Here is a 25,077-nt window from a genome sequence, read left to right on the forward strand (position 1 = left end):
AAGAATGTGTGGAAGGCGAGAACGTTATCTCAGAAAGCAAAAATTGGTATGTTCGAAGGAATAGTGGTTCCATCATTGTTATATGGTTGTGAGGCATGGGTGATAGATAGGGTTGTAAGGAGGAGGATGGATGTGTTGGAAATGAGATGTTTGAGGACAATGTGTGGTGCGAGGTGCTTTGATTGAGTAAGTAATAAAAGGGTAAGAGATGTGCGTGGTAATAAAAAGAATGTGGTTGAGAGAGCAGAGGAGGGTGTATTGAAATGGTTTGGTCACATGGAGAGAATGAGTGAGGAAAGATTGACAAAAAGCATGTGTGTGTCAGATGATTGACAACGAGGATATGTGTGTCAGAGGTGGAGGGAACAAGGAGAAGTGGGAGACCAAATTGGAGGTGGAAGGATGGAGTGAAAAAGATTTTGAGCAATTGGGGCCTGAACATACAGGAAGGTGAAAAGAGTGCAAGGAATAGAGTGAATTGGAATGATGTGGTATATGGGGGTTGACGTGCTGTCAATGGATTGAACCAGGACATGTCTAGGGTAAACCATGGAAAGTTTTGTGGGACTTGGATGTGGAAAGGGAGCTGTGGTTTCGGTGCATTACACATGATAGCTAGAGACTGAGTGTGAACGAATGTGGCCTTTGTTGTTTGTTCCTAGCACTACCTTGTGTGCACGAGGGGGGAGGGGGTGTCATTTCATGTGTGACGGTGTGGCAGCAGGCATGGATGAAGGCAGCATATATGAACATGTACATGTGTAAATATGTATATGTCTGTGTATGTATATGATGAAATGTATAGGTATGTATATGTGCATCAGATTGGGGAAGAGCAGTGTGGTTTCAGAAGTGGTAGAGGATGTGTGGATCAGGTGTTTGCTTTGAAGAATGTATGTGAGAAATACTTAGAAAAGCAAGTGGATTTGTATGTAGCATTTATGGATCTGGAGAAGGCATATGATAGAGTTGATAGAGATGCTCTGTGGAAGGTATTAAGAATATATGGTGTGGGAGGCAAGTTGTTAGAAGCAGTGAAAAGTTTTTATCGAGGATGTAAGGCATGTGTACGTGTAGGAAGAAAGTGATTGGTTCTCAGTGAATGTAGGTTTGCGGCAGGGGTGTGTGATGTCTTCATGGTTGTTTAATTTGTTTATGGATGGGGTTGTTAGGGAGGTGAATGCAAGAGTTTTGGAAAGAGGGGCAAGTATGAAGTCTGTTGGGGATGAGAGAGCTTGGGAAGTGAGTCAGTTGTTGTTCGCTGATGATACAGCACTGGTGGCTGATTCATGTGAGAAACTGCAGAAGCTGGTGACTGAGTTTGGTAAAGTGTGTGAAAGAAGAAAGTTAAGAGTAAATGTGAATAAGAGCAAGGTTATTAGGTACAGTAGGGTTGAGGGTCAAGTCAATTGGGAGGTGAGTTTGAATGGAGAAAAACTGGAGGAAGTGAAGTGTTTTAGATATCTGGGAGTGGATCTGGCAGCGGATGGAACCATGAAGCGGAAGTGGATCATAGGGTGGCGGAGGGGGCGAAAATCCTGGGAGCCTTGAAGAATGTGTGGAAGTCGAGAACATTATCTCGGAAAGCAAAAATGGGTATGTTTGAAGGAATAGTGGTTCCAACAATTCTGTATCGTTGCGAGGCGTGGGCTATGGATAGAGTTGTGCGCAGGAGGATGGATGTGCTGGAAATGAGATGTTTGAGGACAATGTGTGGTGTGAGGTGGTTTGATCGAGTAAGTAACGTAAGGGTAAGAGAGATGTGTGGAAATAAAAAGAGCGTGGTTGAGAGAGCAGAAGAGGGTGTTTTGAAATGGTTTGGGCACATGGAGAGAATGAGTGAGGAAAGATTGACCAATAGGATATATGTGTCGGAGGTGGAGGGAACGAGGAGAAGTGGGAGACCAAATTGGAGGTGGAAAGATGGAGTGAAAAAGATTTTGTGTGATCGGGGCCTGAACATGCAGGAGGGTGAAAGGAGGGCAAGGAATAGAGTGAATTGGAGCGATGTGGTATACCGGGGTTGACGTGCTGTCAGTGGATTGAATCAAGGCATGTGAAGCGTCTGGGGTAAACCATGGAAAGCTGTGTAGGTATGTATATTTGCGTGTGTGGACGTATGTATATACATGTGTATGGGGGTGGGTTGGGCCATTTCTTTTGTCTGTTTCCTTGCGCTACCTCGCAAACGCGGGAGACAGCGACAAAGCAAAAAAAAAAAAAAAAAAAAAATGTATATGTGCGTGTGCGGGCATTTATGTATATACATGTGTATGTAGGTAGGTTGGGCCATTCTTTCATCTGTTTCCTTGAACTACCTCGCTAACGTGGGAGATAGCGTCAAAGTATAATGAATAAATATAAATCAGACAAAAACAGACCAATGAGTCCCTTCGAGGCTATTTGTGATGGAAGAAAATATTTGAAACTCACAGAATGGTGTGGTAAATGTGTATAGGCATACAGATAGGCATTAGAGAAAAACCTGCAAACTATCATTGTGACTATGAGGTGCAAATAATGTTAGGTATGGACTTAAGCAAAATATTTCTCATGTCCATTCTTAAATGTATCTATAGTACTGTTTTCAGCCACTATAACTGATTAATCATTCCATTGGTTACCAAATCTGATGAAGAAAATTACTTCACGCCATTTGAGGTAAAAATGTTTCTCCACGTGTTTGTATTCATGACTACAAGTGAAATCAGATCAATCAAGTTTTAAGTAGCTTGTCTAATCAAGATTATCAAAGCCCTTGACAATTTTGAATATCTTTATCAGCTCTTCTCTTAACCCTCACTTTTCTAAGCTGATGGCTTCAAGTCTTTTTCCAAGTATGATGACAAAACTGAACAGAATATTCAAGATGGGGTTACACCAGTGAATTGCAAGATGCAAGGATGATCTTCATAGACCTAAATCTAAAAGCCATAGCTATGAATCTATGGATCTTATTCAATCTTTTTACTGTTTCTAAGCACCAATTTCTTGGCTTTTGGTCACCAGAGTATGGAGCCCAAGTAATTTTCCTCACTTACCCTCTGCATTCCAACAGAATTTACACTGTAGTTTACCTTACTGTTTTTCTTTCTTTGCACTTAATAATATAAAAATTCATTTGCCACCTATGAGCCCAGTCCATCAATTTGTTTATGTCAGTTTGAAGCTTGACATGTTCAATTTCATTTGTAGATTTATTTCCCTGATTATTACAACCTGTGAATTTTGATGTGTTTAATTTCATCTATAGATTCATTTTCCTGATTTGAACAGTCTGTGAATTTTGATATCTTACAATGCTTCTCATTATCAATATCATTAATATATATGAGAAGGAGAACTGGTTCACAGGCTTATCCCCACAGCATACTACTTCTTAGGCCTAAGAAAGAGAACCGGTACCAACACTGATCCCGAAACATACCATTTCTTATGTTTATAAAAGAGAACCGGTACAAGGACAGATCCCTGTAGTATACAACTTCTTATGCCTAACCAACGTGAAGCATGATCATTAATCTCAACGATTTGTATATAGCCAATCAACTAACTTCCTTATATATTTACTTTGCTTTGTCACTGTCTCCCGTGTTAGCGAGGTAGTGCAAGGAAACAGACAAAAGAATGGCCCAACCCACTCACATACACATGTATATACATAAATGTCCACACACGCAAGTGTATATACCTATAAATCTCAACGTATATATATATATATATATACACTCACAGATAAATACATATACACACATGTACACAATTCATACTTTTTTTTTTTTTTTTATACTTTGTCGCTGTCTCCCGCGTTTGCGAGGTAGCGCAAGGAAACAGACGAAAGAAATGGCCCAACCCCCCCCCCATACACATGTACATACACACGTCCACACACGCAAATATACATACCTACACAGCTTTCCATGGTTTACCCCAGACGCTTCACATGCCTTGATTCAATCCACTGACAGCACGTCAACCCCTGTATACCACATGACTCCAATTCACTCTATTCCTTGCCCTCCTTTCACCCTCCTGCATGTTCAGGCCCCGATCACACAAAATCTTTTTCACTCCATCTTTCCACCTCCAATTTGGTCTCCCTCTTCTCCTCGTTCCCTCCACCTCCGACACATATATCCTCTTGGTCAATCTCTCCTCACTCATTCTCTCCATGTGCCCAAACCATTTCAAAACACCCTCTTCTGCTCTCTCAACCACGCTCTTTTTATTTCCACACATCTCTCTTACCCTTACGTTACTTACTCGATCAAACCACCTCACACCACACATTGTCCTCAAACATCTCATTTCCAGCACATCCATCCTCCTGCGCACATCTCTATCCATAGCCCACGCCTCGCAACCCTACAACATTGTTGGAACCACTATTCCCTCAAACATACCCATTTTTGCTTTCCGAGATAATGTTCTCGACTTCCACACATTTTTCAAGGCTCCCAAAATTTTCGCCCCCTCCCCCACCCTATGATCCACTTCCGCTTCCATGGTTCCATCCGCTGACAGATCCACTCCCAGATATCTAAAACACTTCACTTCCTCCAGTTTTTCTCCATTCAAACTCACCTCCCAATTGACTTGACCCTCAACCCTACTGTACCTAATAACCTTGCTCTTATTCACATTTAATCTTAACTTTCTTCTTTCACACACTTTACCAAACTCAGTCACCAGCTTCTGCAGTTTCTCACATGAATCAGCCACTCTCATTTGCCCTTTTTTTCACCTCTTGCACCTTTCTCTTGACCTCCTGTCTCTTTCTTTTATACTTCTCCCACTCAATTGCATTTTTTCCCTGCAAAAATCGTCCAAATGCCTCTCTCTTCTCTTTCACTAATACTCTTACTTCTTCATCCCACCACTCACTACCCTTTCTAAACAGCCCCCCTCCCACTCTTCTCATGCCACAAGCATCTTTTGCGCAATCCATCACTGATTCCCTAAATACATCCCATTCCTCCCCCACTCCCTTTACTTCCATTGTTCTCACCTTTTTCCATTCTGTACACAGTCTCTCCTGGTACTTCCCCACACAGGTCTCCTTCCCAAGCTCACTCACTCTCACCACCTTCTTCACCCCAACATTCACTCCTCTTTTCTGAAAACCCATACTAATCTTCACCTTAGCCTCCACAAGATAATGATCAGACATCCCTCCAGTTGCACCTCTCAGCACATTAACATCCAAAAGTCTCTCTTTCGCACGCCTGTCAATTAACACGTAATCCAATAACGCTCTCTGGCCATCTCTCCTACTTACATAAGTATACTTATGTATATCTCGCTTTTTAAACCAGGTATTCCCAATCATCAGTCCTTTTTCAGCACATAAATCTACAAGCTCTTCACCATTTCCATTTACAACACTGAACACCCCATGCATACCAATTATTCCCTCAACCGCCACATTACTCACCTTTGCATTCAAATCACCCATCACTATAACCCGGTCTCGTGCATCAAAACCGCTAACACACTCATTTAGCTGCTCCCAAAACACTTGCCTCTCATGATCTTTCTTCTCATGCCCAGGTGCATATGCACCAATAATCACCCACCTCTCTCCATCAACTTTCAATTTTACCCATTTTAATCGAGAATTTACTTTCTTACATTCTATCACATACTCCCACAACTCCTGCTTCGGGAGTATTGCTACTCCTTCCCTTGCTCTTGTCCTCTCACTAACCCCTGACTTCACTCCCCAGACATTTCCAAACCACTCTTCCCCTTTACCCTTGAGCTTCGTTTCACTCAGAGCCAAAACATCCAGGTTCCTTTCCTCAAACATACTACCTATCTCTCCTTTTTTCACATCTTGGTTACATCCACACACATTTAGGCACCCCACTCTGAGCCTTCGAGGAGGATGATCACTCCCCGCGTGACTCCTTCTTCTGTTTCCCATTTTAGAAAGTTAATACAAGGAGGGGAGGATTTCCGGCCCCCCGCTCCCGTCCCCTCTAGTCGCTTTCTACGACACGCGAGGAATACGTGGGAAGTATTCTTTCACCCCTATCCCCAGGGATAATATACATATATACACACACACACACACACACACACACACACACACACACACACATACATATATATACATATGAAAAATGTAAGAAACAATTTAGAAAACAAACTTTTAGCTTGAAATGAATGAAAAAAAATGAATGTCACATAATGGTTCAACCTCTGGCTATGGAAAAGGAAATGTACAATTTATTCACACAAACGTCAATAGCAGTTCTCATCAATTTCACCACTGTATCAATAAGCTTCAATGTCTAAGCTACATTTTTCTCCAACTTCACTATTTTCTTGTCAAAAACACCATGCATGAAAACTATCACTCCATTAACACAACTATAAACATTTACTTCCCCTTTAAAGTTCTGGGGAAGTCTGTCTCGATACACTGCGGCGAGGCGACGCGACGCTGACACAATCACTGTCACAATATCACTTCTGCCTCCTCAAGTCAATCTCTCAGCCACAGTGCAGGCCTTCATCGTCGAAATCGGTCTTCTGGAGGTTACCGTTGTCGATGGGTATATATATATATATATATATATATATATATATATATATATATATATATATATATATATATATACACGTCTCACTGCCTCGGCTTCTTCTCTGGGGAATCCTGAACCGGCGACAACAAACTGTACCGTATCCGAATGAATGACGTCACGTGTGGAGTCTATAATCAGGGGGTAGAGGGACGGGCCACAGACAATTCATACTGTCTGCCTTTATTCATTCCCATCACCACCCCACCACACATGAAATAACAACCCCCTCCTCCCACCATGTGTACGAGGTAGCGCTAGGGCAAGATAACAAAGGCTACATTTGTTCACACTCAGTCTCTAGCTGTCGTGTAATAATGCACCAAAACCACAGCTCCCTTTCCACATCCAGGCCCCACAGAACTTTCCATGGTTTACCCTAGATGCTTCACATGCCCTGGTTCAATCCACTGACAGCACGTCGACCCCGGTAAAACACATCGTTCCAATTCACTCTATTCCTTGCATGCCTTTCACCCTCCTGCATGTTCAGGCCCCGATCACTCAAAATCTTTTTCACTCCATCTTTCCACCTCCAATTTGGTCTCCCACGTCTCCTCGTTCCCTCCATCTCTGACACATATATCCTCTTTGTCAATCTTTCCTCACTCATTCTCTCCATGTGACCAACCATTTCAAAACACCCTCCTCTGCTCTCTCAACCACACTCTTTTTATTACCACACATCTCTCTGACCCTATTATTACTTACTCGATCAAACCACCTCACACCACATATTGTCCTCAAGCATCTCATTTCCAGCACATCCACCCTCCTCTGCACAACTCTATCCATAGCCCATGCCTTGCAACCATATAACATTGTTGGAACCACTGTTCCTTCAAACATACCCATTTTTGCTTTCCGAGATAATGTTCTCGACTTCCACACATTATGCAATGCTCCCAGAATTTTCGCCCCTCCCCAACCCTATGATTCACTTCCACTTCCATGGTTCAATCAGCTGCCAAATCCACTCCCAGATATCTAAAACACTTCACTTCCTCCAGTTTTTCTCCATTCGAACTTACCTCCCAATTGACTTGTCCTTCAACCCTACTGTACCTAATAACCTTGCTCTTATTCACATTTACTCTCAACTTTCTTCTTTCACACACTTAACAATTTCAGTTACGAGCTTCAACAGTTTCTCACATGAATCAGCCACCAGCGCTGTATCATCAGCGAACACCAACTGACTCACTTTCCAAGCTCTCTCATCCACAACAGACTGCATACTTGCCCCTCTTTCCAAAACTCTTGCATTCACCTCCCCAACAACCCCATCCATAAACAAATTAAACAACCATAGAGACATCACACACCCTTGCCGCAAGCCTACATTCACTGAGAACCAATCACTTTACTCTCTTCCTACACATACACATGCCTTACATCCTTGATAAAAACTTCTCACTGCTTCTAACAACTTGCCTCCCACACCATATATTCTTAATACCTTCCACAGAGCATCTTTATCAACTCTATCATATGCCTTCTCCAGATCCATAAATGCTACATACAAATCCATTTGCTTTTCAAAGTATTTCTCACATACATTCTTCAAAGCAAACACCTGATCCACACATCCTCTACCACTTCTGAAACCACACTGCTCTTCCCCAATCTGATGCTCTGTACTTGCCTTCACCCTCTCAATCAAAACCTTATCCTATCCTATCCTCATCAATACCAAGTGACTTAACTTTTGTTAGTAACCTTGCTGCATGTTTTTTTGAAAATTTAGATAGGTGACATCAACTGTCATCATAAAAGTTGATTACATAGTAAGGAGATCAAAAATGTGTGTCACACATGATCAATTTCATTGAAAACCAAGCTGAGAATAATCTATTAAGTGGCAGTCCCCTAAACAGTTCAAGTCTGACCCTTCCTAAAAGCTGGGAGTGTTGTAAAAGTGTCAAAATGGTTTTGTGAGCAACTGTTTAAGATCTACAGGGGTGGCTTATCCTTCATTCAACCAGGATGAAGTCAAAAGACTATCAATTCTCCTGGCATCACCTGTCTCTAACCTTCCCTTTTCTGTATGTCATGTGGTCACTATTCTCTATGTATTCTATAGGTATCATTTTGGCCATTATTCTTGTAAACTGTTTCAATGTGTCCCTAACTCCAAGGTTTGGATCTGTGGCATGTTTTTGGATGCTTGTTCCCACAGCTTCTGCGTGGAGACTAACTACTCGAGGATTGGCTGTTGTGATGATTTTTCCTTTCCTTGAACAGGTAAGCTGTGGAATTCTCTTCCTTTTTTCGTCTTTCCCTCTTCATACAACCTGTCTTCCATTAAGAGTCAAGTATACAAATACTGGCAGAGTCCTGATTAATTTCTACATTTTCTTCTCTTTCACCCAAGATGGCATTGCTTAAGGTATGTCACTCCCCCATGAAAAAGAAAAGTTATAGTGGAGGTCAAATATATGGAAAATTTAGAGACTTATTGACCAACAGATATATGATCAGCTTTCTACCATCTAACTTAATAACTAACAGATATATGATCAGCTTTCTACCATCTAGTGGTAACCTACAGTCATGTGTCTGACTGCTGTGACTAACGATACAGTCTCCCACTTTGAACTACTCATTCTTTTATTCCTTAATTCAACACTAGATATTAGTTCAGTTAGCTTAAAGACATACTTATGTACACTCACACATCTACACAAGTACTCATCCCCTTGTTACTCAAATCACACTTTCATTCAGTATGAACTATATGTATTTCATATATATTCCTTACAAAGTAATAGACTCTTGTCTGCCAACACACACAGCTGTCAGATGCAAGACCATGTATAGGTATTGGTTTTTTTTTTTTTTTTTTTTTGCTTTGTCGCTGTCTCCCGCATTTGCGAGGTAGCGCAAGGAAACAGACGAAAGAAATGGCCCAACCCACCCCCATACACATGTATATACATACGTCCACGCACGCAAATATACATACCTACACAGCTTTCCATGGTTTACCCCAGACGCTTCACATGCCTTGATTCAATCCACTGACAGCACGTCAATCCCGGTATACCACATCGCTCCAATTCACTCTATTCCTTGCCATCCTTTCACCCTCCTGCATGCTCAGGCCCCGATCACACAAAATCTTTTTCACTCCATCTTTCCACCTCCAATTTGGTCTCCCTCTTCTCCTCGTTCCCTCCACCTCCGACACATATATCCTCTTGGTCAATCTTTCCTCACTCATTCTCTCCAGGTGCCCAAACCATTTCAAAACACCCTCTTCTGCTCTCTCAACCACGCTCTTTTTATTTCCACACATCTCTCTTACCCTTACGTTACTTACTCGATCAAACCACCTCACACCACACATTGTCCTCAAACATCTCATTTCCAGCACATCCATCCTCCTGCGCACAACTCTATCCTTAGTCCACGCCTCGCAACCATACAACATTGTTGGAACCACTATTCCTTCAAACATACCCATTTTTGCTTTCTGAGATAATGTTCTTGACTTCCACACATTCTTCAAAGCTCCCAGAATTTTTGCCCCCTCCCCCACCCTATGATCCACTTCCGCTTCCATGGTTCCATCCGCTGCCAGATCCACTCCCAGATATCTAAAACACTTTACTTCCTCCAGTTTTTCTCCTTTCAAACTCACCTCCCAATTGACTTGACCCTCAACCCTACTGTACCTAATAACCTTGCTCTTATTCACATTTACTCTTAACTTTCTTCTTTCACACACTTTACCAAACTCAGTCACCAGCTTCTGCAGTTTCTCACATGAATCAGCCACCAGCGCTGTATCATCAGCGAACAACAACTGACTCACTTCCCAAGCTCTCTCATCCCCAACAGACTTCATACTTGCCCCCCTTTCCAAAACTCTTGCATTCACCTCCCTAACAACCCCATCCATAAACAAATTAAACAGCCATGGAGACATCACACACCCCTGCCGCAAACCTACATTCACTGAGAACCAATCACTTTCCTCTCTTCCTACACGTACACATGCCTTACATCCTCGATAAAAACTTTTCACTGCTTCTAACAACTTGCCTCCCACACCATATATTCTTAATACCTTCCACAGAGCATCTCTATCAACTCTATCATATGCCTTCTCCAGATCCATAAATGCTACATACAAATCCATTTGCTTTTCTAAGTATTTCTCACATACATTCTTCAAAGCAAACACCTGATCCACACATCCTCTACCACTTCTGAAACCACACTGCTCTTCCCCAATCTGATGCTCTGTACATGCCTTCACCCTCTCAATCAATACCCTCCCATATAATTTACCAGGAATACTCAACAAACTTATACCTCTGTAATTTGAGCACTCACTCTTATCCCCTTTGCCTTTGTACAATGGCACTATGCACGCATTCCGCCAATCCTCAGGCACCTCACCATGAGTCATACATACATTAAATAACCTTACCAACCAGTCAACAATACAGTCACCCCCGTTTTTAATAAATTCCACTGCAATACCATCCAAACCTGCTGCCTTGCCGGCTTTCATCTTCCGCAAAGCTTTTACTACCTCTTCTCTGTTTACCAAATCATTTTCCCTAACCCTATCACTTTGCACACCACCTCGACCAAAACACCCTATATCTGCCACTCTATCATCAAACACATTCAACAAACCTTCAAAATACTCACTCCATCTCCTCCTCACATCACCACTACTTGTTATCACCTCCCTATTTGCGCCCTTCACTGAAGTTCCCATTTGCTCCCTTGTCTTACGCACTTTATTTACCTCCTTCCAGAACATCTTTTTATTCTCCCTAAAATTTAATGATACTCTCTCACCCCAACTCTCATTTGCCCTTTTTTTCACCTCTTGCACCTTTCTCTTGACCTCCTGTCTCTTTCTTTTATACATCTCCCACTCAATTGCATTTTTTCCCTGCAAAAATCGTCCAAATGCCTCTCTCTTCTCTTTCACTAATACTCTTACTTCTTCATCCCACCACTCACTACCCTTTCTAATCAACCCACCTCCCACTCTTCTCATGCCACAAGCATCTTTTGCGCAATCCATCACTGATTCCCTAAATACATCCCATTCCTCCCCCACTCCCCTTACTTCCATTGTTCTCACCAGGTGGTAGAGTGTCCCGCAGTGTATCGAGACAGACTTCCCCAGAACTTTTTTAAAGGGGAAGTAAATGTTTATAGTTGTGTTACTGGAGTGATAGTTTTCATACATGGTGCTTTGACAAGAAAATAGTGAAATTGGAAAAAATGTAGCTTAGACATTGAAGCTTATTGATACAGTGGTTAAATTGATGAGAATTACTATTGACGTTTGTGTAAATAAATTATACATTTCCTTTTTCCATAGCCAGAGGTTGAACCATTATGTGACATTCATTTTTTCATTTCATTTCAAGCTAGAAGTTTCAGTTTTCTAAATTATTTCTTACATTTTTCATATGTATATATATGTATGTGTGTGTGTGTGTGTGTATATGTGCGTATGTACGTGTGTGTGTGTGTGTGTATATGTATGGACGATTTTTGCAGGGAAAAAATGCAATTGAGTGGGAGATGTATAAAAGAAAGAGACAGGAGGTCAAGAGAAAGGTGCAAGAGGTGAAAAAAAGGGCAAATGAGAGTTGGGGTGAGAGAGTATCATTAAATTTTAGGGAGAATAAAAAGATGTTCTGGAAGGAGGTAAATAAAGTGCGTAAGACAAGGGAGCAAATGGGAACTTCAGTGAAGGGCGCAAATGGGGAGGTGATAACAAGTAGTGGTGATGTGAGAAGGAGATGGAGTGAGTATTTTGAAGGTTTGTTGAATGTGTTTGATGATAGAGTGGCAGATATAGGGTGTTTTGGTCGAGGTGGTGTGCAAAGTGAGAGGGTTAGGGAAAATGATTTGGTAAACAGAGAAGAGGTAGTGAAAGCTTTGCGGAAGATGAAAGCCGGCAAGGCAGCAGGTTTGGATGGTATTGCAGTGGAATTTATTAAAAAAGGGGGTGACTGTATTGTTGACTGGTTGGTAAGGTTATTTAATGTATGTATGACTCATGGTGAGGTGCCTGAGGATTGGCGGAATGCGTGCATAGTGCCATTGTACAAAGGCAAAGGGGATAAGAGTGAGTGCTCAAATTACAGAGGTATAAGTTTGTTGAGTATTCCTGGTAAATTATATGGGAGGGTATTGATTGAGAGGGTGAAGGCATGTACAGAGCATCAGATTGGGGAAGAGCAGTGTGGTTTCAGAAGTGGTAGAGGATGTGTGGATCAGGTGTTTGCTTTGAAGAATGTATGTGAGAAATACTTAGAAAAGCAAATGGATTTGTATGTAGCATTTATGGATCTGGAGAAGGCATATGATAGAGTTGATAGAGATGCTCTGTGGAAGGTATTAAGAATATATGGTGTGGGAGGCAAGTTGTTAGAAGCAGTGAAAAGTTTTTATCGAGGATGTAAGGCATGTGTACGTGTAGGAAGAGAGGAAAGTGATTGGTTCTCAGTGAATGTAGGTTTGCGGCAGGGGTGTGTGATGTCTCCATGGTTGTTTAATTTGTTTATGGATGGGGTTGTTAGGGAGGTAAATGCAAGAGTTTTGGAAAGAGGGGCAAGTATGAAGTCTGTTGTGGATGAGAGAGCTTGGGAAGTGAGTCAGTTGTTGTTCGCTGATGATACAGCGCTGGTGGCTGATTCATGTGAGAAACTGCAGAAGCTGGTGACTGAGTTTGGAAAAGTGTGTGGAAGAAGAAAGTTAAGAGTAAATGTGAATAAGAGCAAGGTTATTAGGTACAGTAGGGTTGAGGGTCAAGTCAATTGGGAGGTGAGTTTGAATGGAGAAAAATTGGAGGAAGTGAAGTGTTTTAGATATCTGGGAGTGGATCTGGCAGCGGATGGAACCATGGAAGCGGAAGTGGATCATAGGGTGGGGGAGGGGGTGAAAATCCTGGGGGCCTTGAAGAATGTGTGGAAGTCGAGAACATTATCTCGGAAAGCAAAAATGGGTATGTTTGAAGGAATAGTGGTTCCAACAATGTTGTATGGTTGCGAGGCGTGGGCTATGGATAGAGTTGTGCGCAGGAGGATGGATGTGCTGGAAATGAGATGTTTGAGGACAATGTGTGGTGTGAGGGGGTTTGATCGAGTGAGTAACGTAAGGGTAAGAGAGATGTGTGGAAATAAAAAGAGCGTGGTTGAGAGAGCAGAAGAGGGTGTTTTGAAGTGGTTTGGGCACATGGAGAGGATGAGTGAGGAAAGATTGACCAAGAGGATATATGTGTCGGAGGTGGAGGGAACAAGGAGAAGAGGGAGACCAAATTGGAGGTGGAAAGATGGAGTGAAAAAGATTTTGTGTGATCGGGGCCTGAACATGCAGGAGGGTGAAAGGATGGCAAGGAATAGAGTGAATTGGAGCGATGTGGTATACCGGGGTTGACGTGCTGTCAGTGGATTGAAGCAAGGCATGTGAAGCGTCTGGGGTAAACCATGGAAAGCTGTGTAGGTATGTATATTTGCGTGTGTGGACGTATGTATATACATGTGTATGGGGGGGGGGGTTGGGCCATTTCTTTCGTCTGTTTCCTTGCGCTACCTCGCAAACGCGGGAGACAGCGATAAAGTATAATAAATAAAAAAAAATAAATATATATATATATATATATATATATATATATATATATATATATATATATATATATATTCATCCCTGGGGATAGGGGTGAAAGAATACTTCCCACGCATTCCTCGCGTGTCGTAGAAAGCGACTAGAGGGGACGGGAGCAGGGGGCCAGAAATCCTCCCCTCCTTGTATTTTTTTTAACTCTCTAAAATGAGAAACAGAAGAAGGAGTCACGCGGGGAGTGCTCATCCTCCTCGAAGGCTTAGATTGGGGTGTCTAAATGTGTGTGGATGTAACCAAGATGTGAAAAAAGGAGAGATAGGTAGTATGTTTGAGGAAAGGAACCTGGATGTTTTGGCTCTGAGTGAAACGAAGCTCAAGGGTAAAGGGGAAGAGTGGTTTGGGAATGTCTTGGGAGTAAAGTCAGGGGTTAGTGAGAGGACAAGAGCAAGGGAAGGAGTAGCAGTACTCCTGAAACAGGAGTTGTGGGAGTATGTGATAGAATGTAAGAAAGTAAATTCTCAATTAATATGGGTAAAACTGAAAGTTGATGGAGAGAGATGGGTGATTATTGGTGCATATGCACCTGGGCATGAGAAGAAAGATCATGAGAGGCAAGTGTTTTGGGAACAGCTGAATGAGTGTGTTAGTGGTTTTGATGCACGAGACCGGGTTATAGTGATGGGTGATTTGAATGCAAAGGTGAGTAATGTGGCAGTTGAGGGAATAATTGGTATACATGGGGTGTTCAGTGTTGTAAATGGAAATGGTGAAGAGCTTGTAGATTTATGTGCTGAAAAAGGACTGACGATTGGGAATACCTGGTTTAAAAAGCGAGATATACATAAGTATACTTATGTAAGTAGGAGAGATGGCCACAGAGCGTTATTGGATTACGTGTTAATTGACGGGCCTGCGAAAGAGAGACTTTTGGATGTTAATGTGCTGAGAGGTGCAACTGGAGGGATGTCTGATCATTATCTTGTGGAGGCTAAGGTGAAGATTTGTATGGGTTTTCAGAAAAGAAGAGTGAATGTTGGGGTGAAGAGGGTGATGAGAGTAAGTGAGCTTGGGAAGGAGACTTGTGTGAGGAAGTACCGGGAGAGACTGAGTACAGAATAGGTATTAGTGGATATAAAAATACAAGTAATGTTAGTCAAATCTGTCATACAGATTGAATGTTATTGACAAATATCAATTAGTTAGGATTTTCAATGTATGTATGGATTAAGATGAAGAGCCTGAAGACTGTTGAAATGCATGTACAGTGGCAGTGTATAAAGGGAAAAGGGAGAAGGGACTAGGGACTAACACGACTGCTTGAATTACATATTTATCAGTTCCTTAAGTGTACTAGGTAAACTATGTGTATGAGTGGTGACTGGTAGGGTGGTTGAAAGCACATATATCATATTGGAGAGGAGCAATGTAGTTTTATAAGTGGTAGATGATAAGCAGTTCTGGTGTTTGTTCTGAAGAATGTGTAAGAGAAGTACTTAGAGAAATAGAAAAATTTGCATGTGGCATTTATGGATCTTATCACTGAGGTATGGGAGAAAGAATTCCGCCTCCATATTCCTCATGTGTCAAAAATGGAGACCAAATGGGCAGGGGTGCCGACTGAAAACTCTTCCCTTCTTGTATTTAAATTTCAAAAAGCTGGAACAGAATAAGATGTCAAGCAGGGAGTGTTCATCTTGAAGATTCAGGCCACGGTGTTTGAATGTGTTTGGGTGTAAACAAGATGAGAATACCAGAGATCTTTTCTTTTAAACTATTCGCCATTTCCCGCGTTAGCGAGGTAGCGTTAAGAACAGAGGACTGGGCCTTTTTTGGAATATCCTCACCTGGCCCCACTCTGTTCCTTCTTTTGGAAAATTAAAAAAACGAGAGGGGAGGATTTCCAGCCCCCCGCTCCCTCCCCTTTTAGTTGCCTTCTACGACACGCAGGGAATATGTGGGAAGTATTCTTAATCCCTTATCCCCAGGGATACGTGAGAATACCAGAGATATAAGTAGTAAATTCAAGGAAAGGACCTGGATGGCCTCGCTCTACATAAAACAAAGCTTAGGGGTAAGTGGTAGGAAATGGTTTGGAAATGTCTTAAGAGTAAAGTCAGGGTTTTGTAGGAAGGCAAAAGCTAAAGTAGGGTAGCACAACTGCTGAAGAAAGAGTTGTAGGAGTGTGTGAAAGAGTAAAACAAAGTGAGATTCACACTAATGTAGGTAAAACTGAAAGCTGATTGGCGAGATTGGTTGTTATTGGTGCTTTTGCACCTGGTCATGAGAAGAAAGAAGCAAGTGTTTTGGGAACAGTCGAGTGAGTGTGTAAGCACTTTTGATGGAAGAAATTGGTTATGGTGATTACTGATCTAAATGTGAATGTGGTTAATGTGGCAGTTGAGGGTGAAACTTGGGGGCTTGGGTATTCAGTAAAGTGAATGGAAATGGTAAACTGTAAACAACTTGTGTGTTGAGTTACGTGCCGAAAAAGGGCCGGTGATTGGGAATACCCGATTCAAAAAGAGGGACTTACACATGTGTACTTACGTGAAGAGGAAAGATACTCAGTGTGCATTACTAGATTACATACAAATTGATAGGTATGCAAAAAAGAGAGTTGGTGGGATGTACGATCACTACCTTGTGGAGGTAATGGTAGAGAGTTCAAGATGTTTTCAGGAAAGAGAAAGCTGTACTGGTGAGAAGAGTGGTGAAAGAAAACAAGCTTTGAAAAGAGACTTGTGTAAAGAAATACCAAGAGATATTCAGTGTAGAATGGCAAAAGGTAAGACTAAATAAAGTTAGGGAGTGGATGTACAATGGGAGGTATTTAGGGATGCTTTGCTGGCATGTGTGAGTAATGTGTGTGACATGCATTAGGTGGCAGGTGAGCAGGTTAGAATGGGTAACGAGTGGAGGGATGACAAAGTAAAGTTGCTAATGAAAGAGAAATTAAGAGGTATATGAGCAGTACTTAGACAAAAGAAAGGAGTGCAAATGACTGTGAGATGTACAAGAGAGAGTGACAGGAGGTCAAGAGCAAAGTGTAAAGGCTGAAAAAAAGAAGGCGAATGAGAGTTGAGGTGAGTGAACATCAGCAAACTTCAGGGAGAATATGATGTTCTGGAGGGAGGTTTGGAGTTTGCGAAAAACAAGAGAAAAATGTGGATATCGATGAAGGGGGCAAATAAGGATGCAGTAACAGGTAGTGATAGAGTAAGGAGATACAGTAATATTCTGAAGGATTGATGAATGTGTTTGATAACTGGGTGGCAGATGTAAGGTGACCGACTTAGGGTGGTATGCAAAGCATGAGAGTTGTGGAGAATGGTTTGGTAAAGAAAGGGAAGAGGTGGTAAAAGCCTTGTATAAGATGAAGTATGGGAAGGTGGCTGGATGGTACGGCAGCTGAATTTCTTAAAAGAAAAAAGGGATGACTGTGTTGCTATTTAGTTAGGATTCTTCAAAATATCTCTACTCCTCCCTCCCTACTTTGTAATGTTCATTCCTTGCTTTCCTGTATGCTGGCTGGCTGGCTGTAGTGTAATTCATGTCTTCCTCAATACATCACCCGAGCTTCCTTACTTTATAACATTTCTCATTGAACTAACTCTCTCTCCATTTTGATCCTATCCCTGCATTGGCCACCAGAGGTAACTTTATTTTGACCCTTCATTGTACCATTCACAGAGCCTTCTGTAGGAATGGTCCAATCACTTATTGTAGAGCTCCCTCTCCCACTCAATACTATAATCACAAATAACTGTAAATTTTCTTCCACTTTGGTTCCTGTGCCTATTCTGATCAGCCTCCTACATCCTCCACCATGGCAAGCACTGCATAATCACTTTTCCTAATATAGGCATCATACTTCACATGTTCTCATTCTATGCTGCATTATGTAAAGACAAAGTTAAGTATAGAGGTTGTGTATCATCATACCTAGTTCTTGTATGCTCCATGGCATGATGATGCAAGAAGTATAATTTCAAGGAATTTTTATGTTTGTGACTCAGCTTCTCCATGGGAATTTAAATTCCACTGGTCTATTTCCCTGTAACATAAATCCCTCATTATCAGTACTTTATCATCATCCTGGACCAAATGTCTTGTTGCTCTCTTCCCCACCCTTACTGATCCCTCGTTATTCTCCTTATACCCCTGTTCTGCACTGTTACAGTTCCTTGGAGAACTGTAAACAAAAAGGCATCATCTAGGGATATTTTCTAGTAACTAATGAAATACCCTATCAAGAGGGATAGGGCACCCCTCCTCTACTTTCTCTACATGACCTTGTCACCATATACCCCTCTAGACTCTCTAGATTAGAGTAAATTTGTTTGCGAGTCTTGTCACCACCAGTCCCTGTGTTTGTGTGCACGTGTCTGTGGTAGAGTGGAATTTAAAACTGGGTAGTGAGGATGTTTGTTTAGAGTTTGTCAAGTAATTACAGTGTGCATCAGTTATGACTGGCTCATATTTGTATGGGGAAAGGAAATGTGTCAGCACAGGTTGCTGGAATGTGAAGCAAATGTATATTTTTTTTCTAACCAGGGAGCTAGTGGTTGGTTATGTGATGGTTAGAGCTGGAAGGCCTAGTACTGTTATAAGTAAATAAGTGCTGAGCATACTGAAATGAAACTGTACTGGAAACATTTTTGTGAAATGAGACTGCACTGGAAACATTCTTATTTAGATGTGCAAGTGGTGAACTTCTGCAGTTGCTAGGCAGTCAATGCTTGTTTTAAGAGCCTTGTTTTGTATAGTCTGTAGCTATAACATGATCTAATGATTGTCTTAAAAGCATTGTTTTGTGTAACCTATTGCTCTATTTTGATAGGGTGGATGACCAGGCAGGTGAGACGTAGTTTAAGGTGAGATGCATGTCCAAACCGGAGCTACTCATTGTTCAGAAGGATTTTCATTTGTTTATAGTCCTTCTGTTGAGGTCTGTGGTATGCAGTAAATGTTCGTCGTGTCATATGTGATCCCAGAACGGATGGAATTCTGTTGAATGGAATAATATACTATTGAAGATTATAAGAGACTGCATGTTAGATTCATGTCTGTCCAGAGTAAGGAAGGTCATGTTGAATTTATGAGAGGATGCATTCTGTTTTGAGTGAGTCACTTATGTAATGTCGCATGTTTGTTGTCAGCTGATGATTTTGAGGTTATCTGCAAATGAGAGACCATTCACACTGTGGTCTGCAGGTGATTGGATGTTATCCTCACATCCTAATGATAAGTCTAAGTAATATTTACAATGGTGATGTAGTTAACAATGGACAATAAGTGCAACAACAGCTTTTAATCTCCAGGCATAACTAATGTTAACACAAACAAATGACAAAAGTTACACTTATCTAAGCAAAACCTTCTTAGGCCAGCATAATAGACTGATACATTCAATAGTTATACACTGCATTCTTGTGGATTGTATCAGTGCCTTACCTGAGCTAACTGGAGGCAACACAAGGGCTTCTTCTCTTTAAGTAAGTAGCACAATGTTGGACTCACACCGATGTAAGGTGACACAGGTGGGAATCCTTTGACAATCCTGTGGGAATGCCACCTCATTATTTCTGTCCAACAAACACTCCGTGAGCTAAAGATACATGGATACTGGTTGTGACATTTGCATCACTCTCAATGGTGGTACTACTAGGATTTCCAGTAAAATAAGGGACAGGAATATTACCTCTTCACTCTTTATTAAGTTTCTTTTCCAATCTCTAGTTTTTAAAGCTGTTTTTAAATGTATTTGACCAGGCAGTTTCAAAAGATATTCATGTAACAATGAAAAAAAAAACTCCATTTGTATATCTCATCCATTACCATCACTCAATCAATATGTAAAAGTTCTGTAGACGTCTCAGCACAATGTGCTAAAAAGTTTGGGAATAAGGCCTAAGTGTTAAGCGAGTTCCCACTACTCATGATCAATTGTATTTTATCTAAACTAAAGTACTGATTACCGATTATTATTATGTTTTATCTTACATAAGTCTTTCAGTAAAATCAAAATGGTCCATCTATACTTTTTTACATAATGGTAAAATCATAACATTAGGTGATGGCAGCACTGCCTCCACTTTTGCAAGAAACACCTCCTGCCTCATCTTGGTTAAGTTTCAATGCTGGAAAAGCCACTGTCCATACAATTTCTCTCTACATGATCCAAAGACAGATTATCACATAATTCAGAATGACTTTGTGCCTGATTCTCCAAACCTTGCTAAAGGCCACTCAATTTCCAACCTGTATAACTCAGGAAAATCTACTATCATGAGAGGACGACTAACTGTGGAGAGATGTTATAGTGCACTGCCACCTCAGCCACCAACCAGGCTCAGTGCCTGGCTCTGAGAGAGAAGTGCAATTGATGCTACAATTATGTCCATAGGGGATGTTCAGTTCATGCAAATACATGTCAGGAGTAGTTAAGCATGAGCAGTAAAAGGTTAATGGCAACAACTACACAGCAGGGTAAACTGGTGGTATTATCACCATCACCAGGAACACTAATGGTAGAGCCAGAATCAACATGAACATTTGTGATAGCACCATTATAACTAAGTAAAGCAGTGGTAGGCTAAAACCACCAAGTAAGATAATGGCATTGCCAACACCACTAGGTGAACTCATGTCATTGTTCACACCACAAGGTAAACTAAAGGCATCCCCACCACTGCTAGTTATAACTTTCTTTCTCTCAGTCATCAATTAGTAACTTATAAGTCAAACATACCCAATGAAAACAACATGGCACTTTGCCGTGTGGTGAACTTATCATTAAAAAGATCTAATGATCCGACAATATAAAAAGGTGAATAAGACCAATGCATCCCTCTGCTGTGTTGTGAGCTCACCACTAAAAAGTGTAGGCAACTGCTTTATACTCACGCGATCATCTCGGAAGGTGATCTCCAAGGGACATCATCAACCTCGTCATCACTCTCCCCCGATGCCTCCTCACTGCCTCGCTCTTGCCCTGAGATGTTTAGGCTGGACCCTGTGAACATGTCTGGTACTGGCAGGATGGAGGGACGTCTGGTCTCTGTAAACCAAGTTGTATCATCCAAGCTGAAGGACACTTGAAGAATCATAAGATTTCAAGATTAATATGCAAAATAATGGAGCAAGATATTTAGTCATGTCCTAGAATAGAGATTTAAAGATTTCAGTAAAGAAAATATGAATCCAATCCTAGATGTGGTATTCTGTTTGCTAATAAAGAAATTTTTGATACAGATGGAAGCACATTCTCCTGATATGTGTCTGGTTTTACCTTTTTGGATGCGTGTGAGCTTTACTTCCAAAGTGACAACCCACCTCTCATTCTACCATTTCTGTCATACAGGCATTTGAATTTTCCAATGTTAATTGCATGTAATCTCTCTTCAATTAGCTAGTTTCTAATGGCCACGACTTTTGATAAAGAAATGTTCTCTCACATCCCTCTATACACTGTTGCCTAACATCCACATATATCCTGAATTGTATGGTTACAATTATTTTTGTGATTACTTGTCCAAGTACAAAGAAGAAGATCAACACTCTTGAGGAACCATTCATTTACCCTTAAAAAGCAGAGTCTGGAAATTTAGGGGGTTTATCAAAGAATTCAAGTAAACATTTTAGTAATCTATTAACAGGCAATATCAATAAAAATCAAGAAAAAGAGGAAAATCTGGTAATCTATCTATTTCTGTTTCTATATATCTATTTATCATACTTTGTCGCTGTCTGCCGTGTTAGCAAGGTAGTGCAAGGAAACAGGCGAAAGAATGGCACAACCAACCCACATACACATGTATATACATACACGTCTGCAACACACATATACATACCTACACATCTCAACGTATACATACATATACACACTCAGACATATACATATATACACATGTACATAATTCATACTGTCTGCACTCATTTGTTCCCATCGCCATCCCGCCACACATGAAGTGACAGCCCCCTCCCCCCACATGTGCGCGAGGTAGCGCTAGGAAAAGACAACAAAGGCCACATTCGTTCACACTCAGTCTCTAGCTGTCATGTATAATGCACCGAATCCACAGCTCCCTTTTCACACCCAGGCCCCACAAAACTTTCCATGGTTTACCCCAGACGCTTCACATGCCCTGGTTCAATCCATTGACAGCACGTCGACCCCGGTATACCACATTGTTCCAATTCACTCTTCTTCTTGCACGCCTTTCACCCTCCTGCATGTTCAGGCCCTGATCACTCAAAATCTATTTCACTCCATCCTTCCACCTCCAATTTGGTCTCCCACTTCTCTTCGTTCCCTCCACCTCTGACACATATATCCTCTTTGTCAATCTTTCCTCACTCATTCTCTCCATGTGACCAAACCATTTCAATACACCCTCTTATGCTCTCTCAACCACACTCTTTTTATTACCACACATCTCTCTTACTCTTTCATTACTTACTCGATCACACCACATATTGTCCTCAAACATCTCATTTCCAACATATCCAACCTCCTCCGCACAACCCTATCTATAGCTCACACCTCGCAACCATATATCATTGTTGGAACCAATATTCCTTCAAGCATACCCATTTTTGCTTTCTGAGATAGTTTTCTCACCTTCCACACATTCTTCAACACTCCCAGAACCTTTGCCCCCTACCCTACCCTGTGACTCACTTCCACTTTCATGGCTTCATCCACTGCCAAATCCACTCCCAGATATCTAAAACACTTCACTTCCTCCAGTTTTTCTCCATTCAAATTAACCTCCCAATTGACTTGTCCCTCAACCCTACTGTACCTAATAGCCTTGCTCTTATTCACATTTACTCTCAGCTTTCTTTTCACACACTTTACCAAACTCGATCATCAGCTTCTGTAGTTTCTCACCCGAATCAGCCACCAGTGCTGTATCATCAGCGAACAACATCTGACTCACTTCCCAAGCCCACTCATCCGCAACAGGCTGCATATTTGCCCCTCTCTCCAAGACTCTTGCATTCACTTCCCTAACAACCTCATCCATAAACAAATGAAAAAACCACGGAGTCATCACGCACCCCTGCCACAAGCCAACATTCACTGGGAACCAATCAGTTTCCTCTCTTCCTACTCGTACATATGCTTTACATTATCGATAAAAAGTTTTCACTGCTTCTAGCAACTTGCCTCTTACACCATATACTCTTCTTCTCCAGATTCATAAATGCTACATACAAATCCATTTGTTTTTTTATGTGTTTCTCAAATACATTCTTCAAAGGAAACACCTGATACATACATCATCTTCCACTTCTGAAACCACACTGCTCATCCCCAATCTGATGCTCTGTACATGCCTTTACCCTCTCAATCAATATCCTTCCATATGATTTCCCAGGAATACTTAACAAACCTATACTTCTGTAATTTGAACACTCACCTTTATCCCCTTTGCCTTTGTACAATGGCACTAAGCATGCATTCCACCAATCCTCAGGTACTCCACCATGAGCCATACATATATCCGCTGCCTTGCCGGCTCTCATCTTCCGCAAAGCTTTCACTACCTCTTCTCTGTTTACCAAATCATTCTCCCTAACCCTCTCACTTCGCACACCACCTCGACCAAAGCATCCTATATCTACCACGCTATCATCTAACACAATCAAGAAACCTACAAAATACTCACTCCATCTCCTCACATCACCATTACTTGTTATTACCTCCCCATTAGCCCCCTTCACCGATGTTCCCATCTGTTCTCTTGTCTTACGCACTTTATTTACCTCCTTCCAAAACATCTTTTTATTCTCCCCACAATTTAATGATACCCTCTCGCCCCAACTCTCACTTATCCTCTTTTCACCTTTTGCACCTTTCTCTTGACCTCCTGCCTCTTTCTTTTATATATCTCCCAGTCATTTGCACTATTTCCCTGCAAAAATCATCCAAATGCCTCTCTCTTCTCTTTCACTAATAATCTTACTTCTTCATCCCACCACTCACTATCCTTTCTAATCTACCCACCTCCCACACTTCTCATGCCACAAGCATCTTTTGCACAAGCCATCACTGCTTCCCTAAATACATCCCATTCCTTCCCCACTCCCCTTACATCCTTTGCTCTCACCTCTTTCCATTCTGCACTCAGTCTCTCCTGGTACTTCCTCACACTACTTACTCACGCAAGTCTTCTTCCCAAGCTCACTTACTCTCACCATTCTCTTCACCCCAACATTCTCTCTTCTTTTCTGAAAACCTCTACGTATCTTCACCTTCGCCTCCACAAGATAATGATCAGACATCCCTCTGGTTGCACCTCTCAGCACATTAACATCCAAAAGTCTCTCATTCACACACCTATCAATTAACATGTAATCCAATAATGCTCTCTGGCCATCTCTCCTACTTACATAAGTATACTTATGTATATATCTCTTTCTAAAGCAGGTATTCCCAATCACCAGTCCTTTTTCAGCACACAAATCTACAAGCTCTTCACCCTTTCCATTTACAACACTGAAAACCCCATGTACACCAATTATTTCCTCAACTGCCACATTCTGCACCTTTGCATTCAAATCGCACATCACTATAACCCGATCTTGTGCATTAAAACTGCTAACACACTCACTCAGCTGCTCCCAAAACACTTGCCTCTCATGATCTTTCTTCTCATGCCCAGGTGCATAGGCACCAATAATCACCCATTTCTCTCCATCCACTTTCAGTTTTACCCATATCAATTTAGAGTTTACTTTCTTACACTCTATCATATACTCCCACAACTTTTTAAGGATAAGTGCTACTCCTTCCTTTGCTCTTGTCCTCTCACCAACCCTTGACTTTACTCCCAAAACATTCCCAAACCACTTTTCCCCTATACCCTTGAGCTTC

The 25,077-nt window shown here is 41.5% G+C and overlaps 1 protein-coding gene across 1 annotated transcript in view; it reads right to left on the reverse strand.

The window, feature by feature from the left end:
- The window catches only part of SLO2 (slowpoke 2), a 1,142,188-nt gene that overhangs the window by 452,974 nt on the left and 664,137 nt on the right, over positions 1-25,077 (reverse strand). The window contains 2 exon segments of the mRNA XM_071691568.1: positions 19,647-19,752; positions 21,099-21,288. Coding sequence (XP_071547669.1) covers positions 19,647-19,752; positions 21,099-21,288 — 296 coding nt within the window.

The sequence above is a fragment of the Panulirus ornatus genome, chromosome 50, assembly GCF_036320965.1.
Source record: "Panulirus ornatus isolate Po-2019 chromosome 50, ASM3632096v1, whole genome shotgun sequence".
Classification (NCBI taxonomy): domain Eukaryota; kingdom Metazoa; phylum Arthropoda; class Malacostraca; order Decapoda; family Palinuridae; genus Panulirus; species Panulirus ornatus.